This window comes from Doryrhamphus excisus, chromosome 6, assembly GCF_030265055.1.
Source record: "Doryrhamphus excisus isolate RoL2022-K1 chromosome 6, RoL_Dexc_1.0, whole genome shotgun sequence".
Classification (NCBI taxonomy): domain Eukaryota; kingdom Metazoa; phylum Chordata; class Actinopteri; order Syngnathiformes; family Syngnathidae; genus Doryrhamphus; species Doryrhamphus excisus.
The window spans coordinates 12741303-12754383 of record NC_080471.1 but is presented as its reverse complement, the minus strand read 5'-3'; the positions used below and the strand labels follow the sequence as shown (position 1 = coordinate 12754383).

Here is a 13081-nt window from a genome sequence, read left to right as displayed (position 1 = left end):
TTTCATAATTTATCTAAATTTCTTTGTAGGAAGGCGATTTATGAAAGTAAGTACACTGACACTACAGCGCAGTTAAATTTATTTGCAGAAAGGCGATTTGTGAAAGTAAATAGATTATTACTGTAGTATTCATTTACAGCACAACCTTGACACATCCAATATGGCGGCGAAGTTGAGTGAAGCAGGAGGTGACAAACCCACTCGATGCAGCATCTATGTCTATGGGACATAGATGTGGGAGCACCACAGATTCCAGTCCGCTGAGCATCGGAGTAGCATCCTATAAAAATGAGGCATGCTTCAGGAGTTCAAATTATAAGGTGTGTGGAGGACATTTAGCATGGAATTGCCTTACTTTTCAAAAGCAGTTTTGGATTCATAAACAAACCACCATGCTCTTGGGGGGCCCCTACAGGTCACGGGGCCCTCAGCAGGTGCTGAGTTCGCCTATGCCATGGGGCGGGCTCTGCAAAGGAGTTACAAGTGCTGACAACTGCTAGTAAGCCAAGCTAACAGCTAAGGAAACAGTTGCCTAGCAACAATGCTACAATTTTTTGTTTGTATTAAATCTGTTTGTATTAAACGGTAAACAATTACCTGCACTGATTAAATGTTGGTTGAAAAGGAGTGCGATGTAAGCGAACACAACACGTAAACACTTTGCTATCTTATGTCATTGTGGGCATTAAGGTAATCGGTTAACTTCCACCACAGACTGGCTATATTGTAGGCTACAAAAAAAAACACATATTGACACCCTTTTTGTTTGCTTTTCTTCATGCACTTTTTTGCTTTGCCACTCCTATTTGCTGGTACCCCACTTTTTCCGCCCTATTTATGGTGCCCCTATGCCACTTTTCTTTTTGACTTTGCACCCTAAGGTGATGGAGGCTATTAAACAATTATTTGTAGATTGTTTTAAATTATTAAATTCCCAAATTATGTTTGTATATTTATATACAAAAATAAACAAAGTATTTTGATGTGTTTTGTTTTGTTGATGTTGTTCTCATTTAAATGTCTAAGTTTTTCTCTTTTTTATGGTTTTATTGTAACATGACTAGTCATCATAACATTCCTAAATCTAATGGGAGGACTTTTGCATTACAATCCCATCAGAAACTTGAAAAAAAGTGTATAGACTGTACCATGAAGCATGTGGCTAGAAAAATATGTATATTTTCTTTTAAACTTAAACAGGCTGTGCATGTGGCTATTTATTTTGGACATACCAGAGGCTTTATGAATGGACAGTGAAGTGGTTGAGTATACTATATTCCATGATTGTGACACCAAAGTTTGCATTATAACATCATCCTCCATTACTAACATTTTAGAGTGAACAGTACCTTTACATGGGAAATGGCATCACAATATTTCCTTCAGGGTGATTTCTAAATATAAAATGAATTAAAATAACATACCGGATAAGCAGACAAAGTAAACATGCTGTCAAACACTGCAATTACTAAAGAAACAGTATAAAAAAACACAACAATGTTCAAGCCAGTTGTCATAATTCAAGTCCATCCACACTCTTAACACTACTCGGCTGGCACAGAGTCTGGACCCTCGTCCTGGAGGCCGGCCGTGTGATGAGCGTCAGAGGTGGGCATGTCCGGTAGTTCTTGAGAAAGCTCTTCGGAACATCTACTCACGGTGGGTGAGACGACGTCCGGGCTGGTGTCGCAGGAGTCTGTGCTCTGGCCCGAGGTGGCTGTTGTGATCGTCGTGGCCCCACTAGGTGGAGCCGGGTCGAAGTCGTCATCATCATCCTCCAAGATGGGCGACTCTTGGATGTCTGTAAAGAGAAAAATAGGTAGAGTTTGTTTTGGAGGCTTCAAAACTGATGTCAGACCTCATTGTAATTCATTTGACCTGAGACTGCTGGCCCACGAGCAAGACCCAGATAAGTGGAGGAGAATTGAATGGATTCCCCCATTAAGCATAGTATGAAGTTAAAAATGTTGACTTACTACTGAAAGCTTCAGGATATTGCTTGCCAATTTTCCCTTTCAGTGTCCTAAAGAGGCAAAAAAAAGAGCAATAATCTGAGGTTTGATATGTTTGCATGTGTGTTTCTGCACTTTAACAGATTTACAAAGTCCTATACCTGATCCTTCGGAAGATACTGTCTAGATCTTTCTTCATCTCCACAAGTGTACGTGTGTGGTTCAGAAAGCGTTCATTCATTTGCTGCAGCCGCACATTTGACAGCCCATTGAAATTGATCAGCATTTCGTTGGTTTTCTCAAAGCGGTCAAGCCTGTTCGAGGAAATATGTAAAATAATGACCAATGAAACTGAATCATTGGTCATGCCTTTACTGTTACTTACATGTGTCTCTGAGCCTGGATGATGGCGTTGACGTCCTCAGAGTTCACCATGCTCAGCATCCTGTTGCAGAACACGTCGGAGGCTTTGGGCTCCTCCATGATGAAAGACGAAGATAAGCTGCAAACAGATCTAGGAACAGAATTACACACACAAAAGGGCACTGACATAAAGTCTGTAACGACGCCATCGAGTGTCTTGACAGCTAAACAATGATACTATAAGAGTCCGGAAGAATTCCCAGTTGGTTTAGGGACAAAACGCTTACCACTTAGAGTCACATACTATGTTTAAATATCCAACCGTATCTGCCGATGGATTTGACTTTTGCATTAATTGTACAGCGATGATAAACTGAACCTTGCCTGACGTGATAAAATGCATCTACAATAACAAACAAATAACACAAATATCGATTGCATACTTCACGTTCCACAGAATGTGTAATTGTCGACGTATTTTCGTCCAATTGAAGAATAAGGCAGCATCGGCGACATAAAACAAATATATTGACAGCTGACTGCGAAATCAAAACAAAGTACTTCCGTGTTATAGTGACTTCCGGTCACGAGATTTGTCATTTCCGCTGTTTTTTTACTCCATTCTTTATTTAAAATACGGTAAGGTACAAAGGTAGACCATTACGTAAGAATCACCGCTCTATAGTTACATCATATAAAAAGCAAATATTTAGAAATGTTATGTTAAAATGTTACTGGAATTAACCCATAGCAACGCTTATGACCACAGGTGGAAATTATAAGCATTAACTGCAATTAAATTGATGCAATGTGAATAATGCAGAAATAGCAATAACAGGCCTGTGTTATACTTATTTGAATATCTATCGATAGTATTGTGTCATTTGGTGTTTTTTGCCATGTTGTTGAGATAAATTCACGCACAATACACGTCCGTAATACTCACAAAATTACTTTTATTAAGGGACAAGTAAAAAAAGTACATGATGTATAAAAAAATACAAAACTGCTTCATCTAACTTGTAAGCGAAATAATGCATAGCAACAGTACATGCAGTCTAAGCTCTGTATGGATCCTACTGATGGGCGGCGTTTCTAAGCTACAAGCTAGAAGGGGGGGGGGGGGGGGGGGAGTACAAGTTTGGTTGCAGTCTACCAGCTGCCGAGGCTACATGACACACACCTAATGTGATGACGGCAGATAATAAGTTAGGTTGCACACAACTCAAATGATGAGCAAAATAAATATTTAACACTTCACAAGTATGGACAACCAGTCTTTTGATGCCATGTGAAACAAACCTGGCAAAAGAATTACAATCGCTTTTTTCCATTAAAATGTATATTAAGCATAAGTGGGGAAAGAATTCAAAGTATATACTTGAGAAGCAGGGATGCAACAATAGAAATAAATAAGAAATAAATAAATAAAGAAACCCCCGTCAGGGCCGCATAAGGCCAACCTAGCCCACTATATACAGAACACCACTGCTGTATCCCAACTACAACATCACGTGTGAAATTTCATATTAGTGTTCTTTTTTTTAAGGAATAACATACACATACATACAAATGACCTCGGACAGTGTCCATAGAAAACCTGCATTGTTTATTTTTACATTGGGTGAATCTAATGTGCTTTGGCTTTCTCTTGATGAATAAAATTATATTATACTCACTTGTGCATTTATTGAGTACACAACACATTTCTATTTTAGCTGTAATTTTGAAGCTCTATGAGGCATCCAAATTGTGCCAACACAAATTCAGGTAAGTTGAATGTTAGGAGTAACTTATACAACACAACAATTTAACACATATTTGATTAAAAAAGATATGTGGGTGCCTAATAAACAGACAAGTGAGTATCACAACACATTTGTGGTATATTATGAGACAATGGCATAAAACTTCAGCTTGTATAAAGTTATCTTATACTGACCCAGGAGTGACAAATGACTGATTCGTATTGCTGAGTGACTATAGATTGATAAGGTGTTTTCGCTGTCATATTGTGTGTTATTGTTATGCAAAGACACGTTTGTTTTTCAGTTTTCTTTTTTTTTGTTTACATACAAAAATAAGCTCAAGAGAAATTGATCCCAAAAAAATAAAAAGTAAGATTTACAAGTTTATATAAGGCCATGCAATTTAGTAGACTCATGCATGAGATAATCGGATCTTTCGATGAGAGTGGGCTTGCAGGTCATCAGGTGAAAAAAAATGCACTACGTGTTGCTGAGGCCACAATAATAAATATAACTACTGTCCCTTGTTTTGTTGTTCCTCAAAACCAATCTGGAATAAATACTATAAACCAGGGGTGTCCAAGCTTTTACCATTGCGGGCCACATATAGAAAAACTGAAGGACGAGTGGCCACTTTGATACATATTGTAGCTTAAAGATGCTAAACACAATCAACATGTAGGTCAATATTGACTAAGAAAGAAATCCCACATCTTCGCTACAGTATGTGTTATAGGTGACCACGCAAATGAGTGTGCTATCTCATGTGTCTCACATTAATGTTTTTTCTATTTTTAGAATATGCCGATTTTAAAAAAAGAGCTGTGGGGCGAAAATGACCCCTGAGCAGCACTGTGGACACCCCCCATCTATAAGCTGTGACATGAAGAGTAAGGCTGGTGTATTTGCTGTTGGAGCTGTGAATAGGCCTTATTTTCCCATGGGAGTATTTCAACACACAGACACTTAATCCTGTTGACAAACAAACTCTTTTAACTTGGGAGTGGATCACATTAACGCTACTGTGCACATGCAGTGTGTACCGGTACTCAGTGAGCGGGAAGAGGCCGCCATTAATGAATAACATTTACTAGGAACGGGATGAAAAAGTTCTCTGAACAGATGTGAGTGAAATTGTTAGTCACCCTGGATTATTACAGCGGGTGTAGAAAGTGAACACAGCACTGTTAAAATAAGTCAGCGTTTAAAGATAACCTACACAATTCCACTGACAATGAAAAAAAATTTGACAAGAAAATATGAAGACTGTGGTAACTTTTTGTCTCATTCACACAGAAATCCTGCTGTATCAGAGCTGTTAAAGTAGACATGGCATTAAACAGACATACGGTATTCATTTTAAAGTATGCAATAGTAGCAGACAATATTTTTCTATTTGTCAAAGGCCACATACTTTTTTGGTAGGGGGGGGGAAAAGTTTTGAAAAAAATTCATTACAGTCTCATTTTTTTTACAGCGTTGTGTTCACATTCTATATACACTATGCATGCTGATTTTCTTGAGGATGAGGTCATTTCTAACTAACTGTTTTGGGTGACAAACTTAAAAGCAGCACCATCTTCAGGAAGAAATGGGATCTATTGCATTGTGAAATTCAAACGTACCAGCAAACTAAAACTCCAGCATGTATCTAACGACAGAAAAAAAAAAAATACAGACAATGGTCCATTTGTCAGGAAGGTGAGACTATTTTAAATAAAATAAAAACACAAAAGTTCATACATTAACCATCTAAATACAACAAACAAACCTCCAGCATTGTTGTAATGGAGAAGACCAAAGATTTTCAGCTGCTTTGTCGAAGGCGGCGTGAGTAGACTCCTTCTTATAAGTGCTTGTTGAGAAGGACAAAAAAGACCTTTTTTCCAGAGATGTGTGAGCTTTGTGACTTTACCAGCCTTCTTCCGACATCATCACTGCATTTTGCCCGCATGTCGGCGCCTCCTTTGTTTGCTCCTCAGGTGGGGGCGTCATCCGGCGGACAGCCACCTGGCCCTCATCGGCCTCGGCCTCTTCCTCTTCTTCTTCGTCATCATCGTCGTCAACTTCGTGTCGCTGCTGCTGTTGTTGTTGTTGTTGCTGCTGCTGTTGCTGCTGTTGCTTCTTGCGGCAGCAGGGTTTGAACAGGTGGGGGTCGATGAGCACCTCCCCAAAGCGACCCTTGTAGATGATTCCACAACATACCTTTTGTCTGCACAAGACAAAACAGTAATAAATTTAACTTGGAAGTGCCATTCTAAAAACTCAAGGACACAGCCCTCACGAGAGATGACAAATGATAAAATCATCATGAAGTGCACAGTGCACAGTGAGGTGGGTGGAAGAGGTGGATCTGAGGGAGAGAATTAGAGTGGCGATGTGGAGGCTGGTCATTCAGAGGTTATGTATGGTCTTGAAATTAAACGCAAGAATCTTACACTACTGTCGAACCCACTTATAGCAAACCCATTTATCTGGACAACCGGTCAACCAACTCATCAAGTACTCTGCCCACAGTGTTCTGCCCAGAGTGTTCTTCTAAAAAGCAGCCACTTAAGTCGACATCGTGTGGTAGACCACTTTTGTTAAGGAATAACAAAAATGGAGATCCAAAAGGGTCACTTCCATGAAAAATGGATAGGTTCATGTGGATGTGTGTTGTAATATTAACTTCCGCATTATGGCTCATTATAACATTAACATAACTGTAGCATAGTATTATAATGTGCACACAGAGACTTCCTGTTCCAACAGAAAGCAAGCTTCAAAATAAAACCATATTTAACCTTAAAATAGTACCTTTTCCAGTAGGTTAGGTCCAGAAAGGAGAAGACAGGCGAGCGTACGGATCCCCGGCTAAGCTCTGTGTCAGAGCCGTCATCAGACAAGTTGCTGTAGCTGGGTGACTGGGCCGGAGAGGTGCTGGAGGTGGTGCTGTGGGCGTCAGAGTCTGAAACACAGCGGTAATGCAGTGTGTTGGCCAAGCTTTCTTGGATGGGGACCGGGTATGGAAAAAGAGTTAACTTAGATGACAACAATAAAGTCATATAGATAAAACTGTATGGGGGGGCATGTACACCAGGATAGGAGTGGCTTGCAGTAAATATTTCAAATGTGCATATATCAATAACACAAAGGGACAGAAGGTGTGATATGCAAAGGGTGGGACTCTCTTAATTTAGAGAGATTGAAATGAAATGTTTAAAAAGTAATTTATCAGTTGTATTTATTGCCTTTTATACGTGTCATAGTCACTCAGTTTCTACTTGATGCACTGATGAAAATGAAAGGCCTAATTTTATGGCTTTATGCAGTCTTAATACTGACGTGTATTTATTGAGTTTTGTCAGTAATAGTCACATTCTTCTCAGTTTGTACTAAATGACCCAATTCATTTGTCAATTCTTGATTTAATCTTATTGTAATGATTTAAAGTGGTTGTCATAATTCCTTCTCAGTTTGTGGTCAATGTAGAAATGTGAGTGAAATGTGTAATTTGCTCGGCATACTTATTTTGCACAGTCTTGCTATTCATGCGCATTTGATTGACTTTTATACACTTTATTGCCATGTTCTTCCTCAGTTTGGGAATAATACAGTGATACATGTACATATTTGAAGTGTCTGATTCTGTGTTTGTATTCATTTTGCAAAGTTTTCTTAGTCATCAGTCACTTTTATAGATTTGTGTTATTAATCAGTTCGTACTTAATGGAGAAAAAATAGTCAAATGTGTAAGTTTGTCAGGAGATCAGGAAGACCTGGGTTTGAATATCCACTTGGGCATCTCTGTGTGGAGTTTGCATGTTCTCCCTGTGCGTGCATGCGTTTTAGGTTGATTAGAGACTCCAAATTGTCCATAGCTATGAATGTGAGTGTGAATGGTTGTTTGTCTATATGTGCCCTGTGATTGGCTGGCGACCAGTCCAGGGTGTACCCCGCCTCTTGCCCAAAGACAGCTGGGATAGGCTCCAGCATACTCGCTACCCAAGTGAGGATAAGCGGCATAGAAAATCGATGGACGTCTTTTCAAAGGCTATTTTGGAAAAATGTGAGTTTGGTTTGACAGTTGCAACTTAGTAACTATGGGAAAATGTGAGACCATGACGCTGACTGAAATAAACAACTTCTTAGACCTAGCCTAGGATAAAAATACCAAAATGCAGAACTAACTGTTTCTTTTAAGCTCTTTTTGCAGCCGGCTGATCTGGCTCGGACGGGCTTTCTTGGTGATAGACTTGATCTTCTTGGGCCTGGAGGTTAACTTTAGGCTAGGACCTCCTCTGGCATCAACCACCTGCATAGAAAGAAGACCAGTTATTTGGGTTGTGTTATGTTTTTCTAATTTTGAAGCACTGGTGGAAGACTATCATTACAGACTCACGTGGTTCCAATTCTTTTTGGTTCCCACAGGTAGCTTTTTCCATCTCTTCACCAGGAGCACACAAGCATTGCAGATTTCTCCAGATCGTGTTTCACTCAGTCTGCAAAAACATCCCATTAGAAAAGTTCCAAACCACTTGATGTTGGTTTCACGCCACTCCCTCGGTCCACACTTACCCAAAACAGCTCCTGAAGTCTTTCTCATAGCGCTTGCTGTCTGTGAAGCGAGAGCTGGATGACTTTGCACGGCAGATGCAGCAGCCATCCAGACTCCTGTACATTTTTGGCTTGTGAAAGCCAAACATCTGTGAAGGAAACAATAATTAAAGATATTAACTCCACTGAAAGACAGCTCCATATTCGTGTTCACATTCTGCTTTAATTTAATGTAAACATTTATACATCGATTGCAAAATGAGATGTTTGTCAAAAACACAGTCCTTCAAACATCCAGTAAAAACAATTTTTGTCAGAGCATCGCTCACTCTGACCCACATGGGGTGGTGCTGGTGGATGTGGGGGGAAGTAGGTCAACAGTCAGACAGCGTGTCAGACAGATCATGTCACCATGCTGCGCTCAAGGGATGCACGCTTCATTTTGGTAAACCTAAATATTATACAGCACGCACAGTCTGCATTGACATGGAGTCAGATTATGGGCAGGAAATGCAAAAAAAAAAAATACAGGAGTGGGAATTCACTTAAATGCAACGAGCACACCCACTGTAGAGGAATCCCGTTATGTTGCTAGGCAAACTCCTCAGCACATGGTGAGACCAACTGCGGCAAACCTGCAAAGCCGCGCCCCCCAAGATTGAGTTTTTTTTTTTTTGCCATCAAACCTTGGGGTCTTCTGACAGTGTGAAGCTACAGGGAGCACACAGAGATTCCACAATGCACAGAGGGCACACTCTGATGGAACATCGAATACTATTGAAAGGGTTTTGGCAAATGTGGAGTGGAAACGGTTGCAAATAATATTTGGATTAATACAAATAAATAACATGAAGGGATTTCATTTTAGCCCCATAAAATATCAGAAATTAGATCACATTACACATTTTATTTGATCTCAAAATATGTATGCTGGCTTTTTTGTACTCAACTTTATTTGTATAGCACTTTTCCTGCAAAAACATGATACACAAAGTGCTTTACAGAATTAAAAACAATTACCACAACTAAAAGGAAAAACAAATACTACTGCAATTCAAAATTGTTCCAACACTCCATTTCCGCAGAAATCCAGCATTTCTTTATACAGTGGAGAAAGTATGTGGCATCTACTGGGGGGGAAAGCCCATGTTTGTGGAGCTGCATTTTTTTCATTCGAATTAAATACTATACATTTTGCATATGTTTTTAAATTGTGCAAATTTAGAAAAATAAAATTAGAATATATGACATTATTGTATTGTGATGATAATGTATCAGAATTTCAACATTACTGTATTGTGATACCAATGTATCGGTATTTTACTACACATATATTCTATTCCAACCCTCCATAAAATGTTTAGCATTTTTTTATCTCTCCTGACATTTCTTTTTTAATTCCACCAGAACAGCTTTACAGCTTTGCCCAGCAGGCAATGTGCATATAGCAATGATGTCTAGGACATAAGTGAAAGGTAAACAAAGCTACCCAGAGGCACCGCCTGTTATTCTTTTACCTGAAGGGGAAAAAGAGGCATCTAATTAAGGTGCCGTGTTTATTTATTCAAGTGGACGATGCCTGCAATGTTACACACACATAGTCACATGCCAGGATCATTTTTATTTGTAAACTCTAAGATGGAGGCTGATTTCACCACGGCAAAATGTTTGTGAATAATGCTACGACCACTGCAATAAAGTAAAGGTCAAGTATAAAGGCAGTAAAACATTTGTCTGTGACCTTTGCTACACATTATACTGTCAAGCGAGTAGCAATACATTTCTGAACAATGTACAAATATGAATACCACATTCCTTATCAATATAAAATTACAGTATTAGCTTTTTATACAGAAACATAAATAAATATTAGAGGGTGGTAGAAAACATTAAAATCTTTACTAAAATACTACAAACTTCAAATGTTGCGTTTAGAATGAAAGCCTCCTTTACCCAAATACTATAAATAAAAAGGAATATAAAAATGTAGTTTTTATATCCTTGTTTGGTCTAGAGACAGTGCCACTGAGGAAAAGACTGAGGGTGCTGAGGTTCTCATTGGGAGTGACCAGGATGGATCGGATCAGGAATGAGTACATCAGAGGGGCATTACATGTTAGAGGCCTTGAAGATAAAGTCAGAGAGGCCAGACTGAGATGGTTCGGACATGTCCAGAGGAGAGATAGTGAATATATTGGTAGAAGGATGCTGTGTTTAGAGCTGCCAGGAAGGAGGCGTAGAAGAAGACCAAAGAGGAGGTTTATGGATGTAATGAAGGACATGATGGTAGGTGGTGTGGCGACCCCTGAAGGGAAAGGTCCAAGGAGAAAGCAGAAGAAGATAAAAATGTAGCTGTCATGAATTTCAGTTGGCCAAAAGTGGCCACGGTAGAATCAAGTGGTGTAATTGAATGTAGACGGTATAATAATATTTAAATATCTCCTATTAGCTCAGTGCCTCTCAAATACTGGGGTGAGCCCTCCTGGGGTGAAGTGTTGTGGGCGGTGCGAGAGGCAGGGAGGACTTTCAATATTAACGCAGATCTGCCTACAAGTATGAATTTATCATACTCAGCATGCAATTTTACTCTTGTATACACTTGTGTGCTTCACTGTTGCATTTTGCAAGCAGAACATGCAACTTCCACACAGAGATGTTTTAATACAGTTTGGAACAATTTCATGTGTGCCAAGGAGACAGCCATACCACTATTCAACTATGTTGCTTAAAAGTTAAAGGCATTTGGTATGCAATAACACACCTAAAATGGCCCAAATAAACGAACAAAATGCCTGCATATAAAACAACTATCAAAACAAAGCTCTTATTCGCCCTACTCCTTTTGAACATGTGAAATATTAATTGCGATATTTAATGTATACTGCAGTGAAAAGAAATGCTCAAATAAAGCAAATCATCGTGAACACAAGGTCAATCAAAAACCCTAGCTCGAGTGCGACATCGTTTTGCACATACGATCTCTGCAGCAGACTAGCGTGTGTGACGTAACTCAACATGGCAACACACTTCAAAGGCGGAGGCAGTGTGGCGAAGGAGGCGTGATGCGACTCGGCGCTAAATATTTGTTTCAATCCCGTCTAAAACACCACAAATCATGTCCACAGCAATGAAGGGCTCATCTTCCCCACCACTGTCACTGTAAGGACAAGAGGCGGCGGGAAATGTACTTGTTTCCTTCCAGAGAGAAAAAGTGCAAGTCGTCAGTTTTCGCCGCCCACTTTGCGCGAGGCAGCATGGCACGGCACACGACCTGCTTCATGCGCACCCATTTTAAAAATGTCCGCTTTGCTCGACGACGCTCGGCTAGACTTACCACCCACATGAGGTACACAAGTACACAAATCTAACGCAAATATTTCCCCACTCCTAACAATAAAGTTTCTTCAAATAATTGTGTGATTTGATATTAACCCTTTTTTTTAGTCTTCACCTCGATTTTTTTTCAAAGCGTCGACACTGTGAAAGTGAACGGTTTAGTGTTGCAAAAACATGTATACAACATTTTAGTTTGTTTATTTTTGTTATTTGTGAATAAGTGTTTTAAATGAACTAGTTGGCTAGCAAGCGAGCTAGTATGCTAGCTTGTTTTGTTGACAAGGCTACCGCGTGTTCAGGCGGGTGGGCGTGAGAGCCTCACTACTTGTTTAAGCTAAAAGGCGCTAACAACAACCACAACGCCAACCTTCTTTAATAAGACATTTTATGGAACTAATTCTCACAAAAAACCCCGAGTCCTTTTCGGTTCGGAAACGGTTTTACTGCGACTTTACGCAGCAACTTTAACACAACAGTCACTTGAAAGGGCATGCACGCAACTCGGGAGTTTGAGCTAAATTATGCGTCTAAACCCACCCTTAATTTCAATTAAAAAAGAACGCGGTCCTTACCTTGTTGCAAGTTGCGTAAAGTTATTCCAAAAAGTCCGTAAATGGGTTTGGTTAAAATGGGACTATATGGTGAACATGGAGCCCGCATCCGTAAACCCGCTCTCTTGTTGATGTCTGCCCGACTCGAGAGTTGTAGACGACAGTACGCATGCGCAGAACATACACGCCTCCATTTCGGAGTGCAGTGGGAAGGCCTGTGTGTGTGCGTGTGCGCGTGTTTTCTTCAATCGCGACATTTACATAAACGTGTGACGTTGTCGTGCGTTTGCATTCTACTGGCCATATAAGGATGGGAACGTTGCGCGGGAACAGGGGGCTCGGCCCCGGTTGCTATGGCACATTGGAGAATGTAAGCAAAGGGGCGGAGCCTGCTCTTTTACTACAGACCGCCAGATGGCTCGTCTAGGAAGCGAGATGCGCTTTGTTGTTGCTTCAGTTGCGTGACCGATTTTGGGGGGGAGCGGGACGGGGAACCCGATTAGTGGTGGGGTTTTTTTAAGATAATGAGAAGTGACTTAATGATAGCGTCCATGTCGTCACGCACAACTGTACGGGTTTCACTGCAAATCAC

At 40.1% G+C, this 13081-nt stretch overlaps 2 protein-coding genes across 2 annotated transcripts; both read right to left on the bottom strand.

Moving 5' to 3' along the window:
- Positions 1–126: 126 nt before the first annotated feature.
- On the bottom strand, positions 127–2899 carry kxd1 (KxDL motif containing 1). The gene is made up of 5 exons (XM_058075709.1): positions 2759–2899; positions 2338–2466; positions 2114–2266; positions 1977–2023; positions 127–1801 (listed from the first exon to the last, which is right to left on the bottom strand). The coding sequence occupies exons 2-5, from the start codon at positions 2433–2435 to the stop codon at positions 1545–1547; spliced, it is 555 nt and encodes a 184-aa protein (XP_057931692.1). The 5' UTR covers positions 2436–2466; positions 2759–2899; the 3' UTR covers positions 127–1544.
- Positions 2900–3264: 365 nt separating this feature from the next.
- Positions 3265–12679, bottom strand: sinhcaf (SIN3-HDAC complex associated factor). The gene is made up of 6 exons (XM_058076124.1): positions 12511–12679; positions 8624–8751; positions 8448–8547; positions 8237–8360; positions 6863–7013; positions 3265–6275 (listed from the first exon to the last, which is right to left on the bottom strand). The coding sequence occupies exons 2-6, from the start codon at positions 8749–8751 to the stop codon at positions 5975–5977; spliced, it is 804 nt and encodes a 267-aa protein (XP_057932107.1). The 5' UTR covers positions 12511–12679; the 3' UTR covers positions 3265–5974.
- Between the last annotated feature and the right edge of the window lie 402 nt (positions 12680–13081).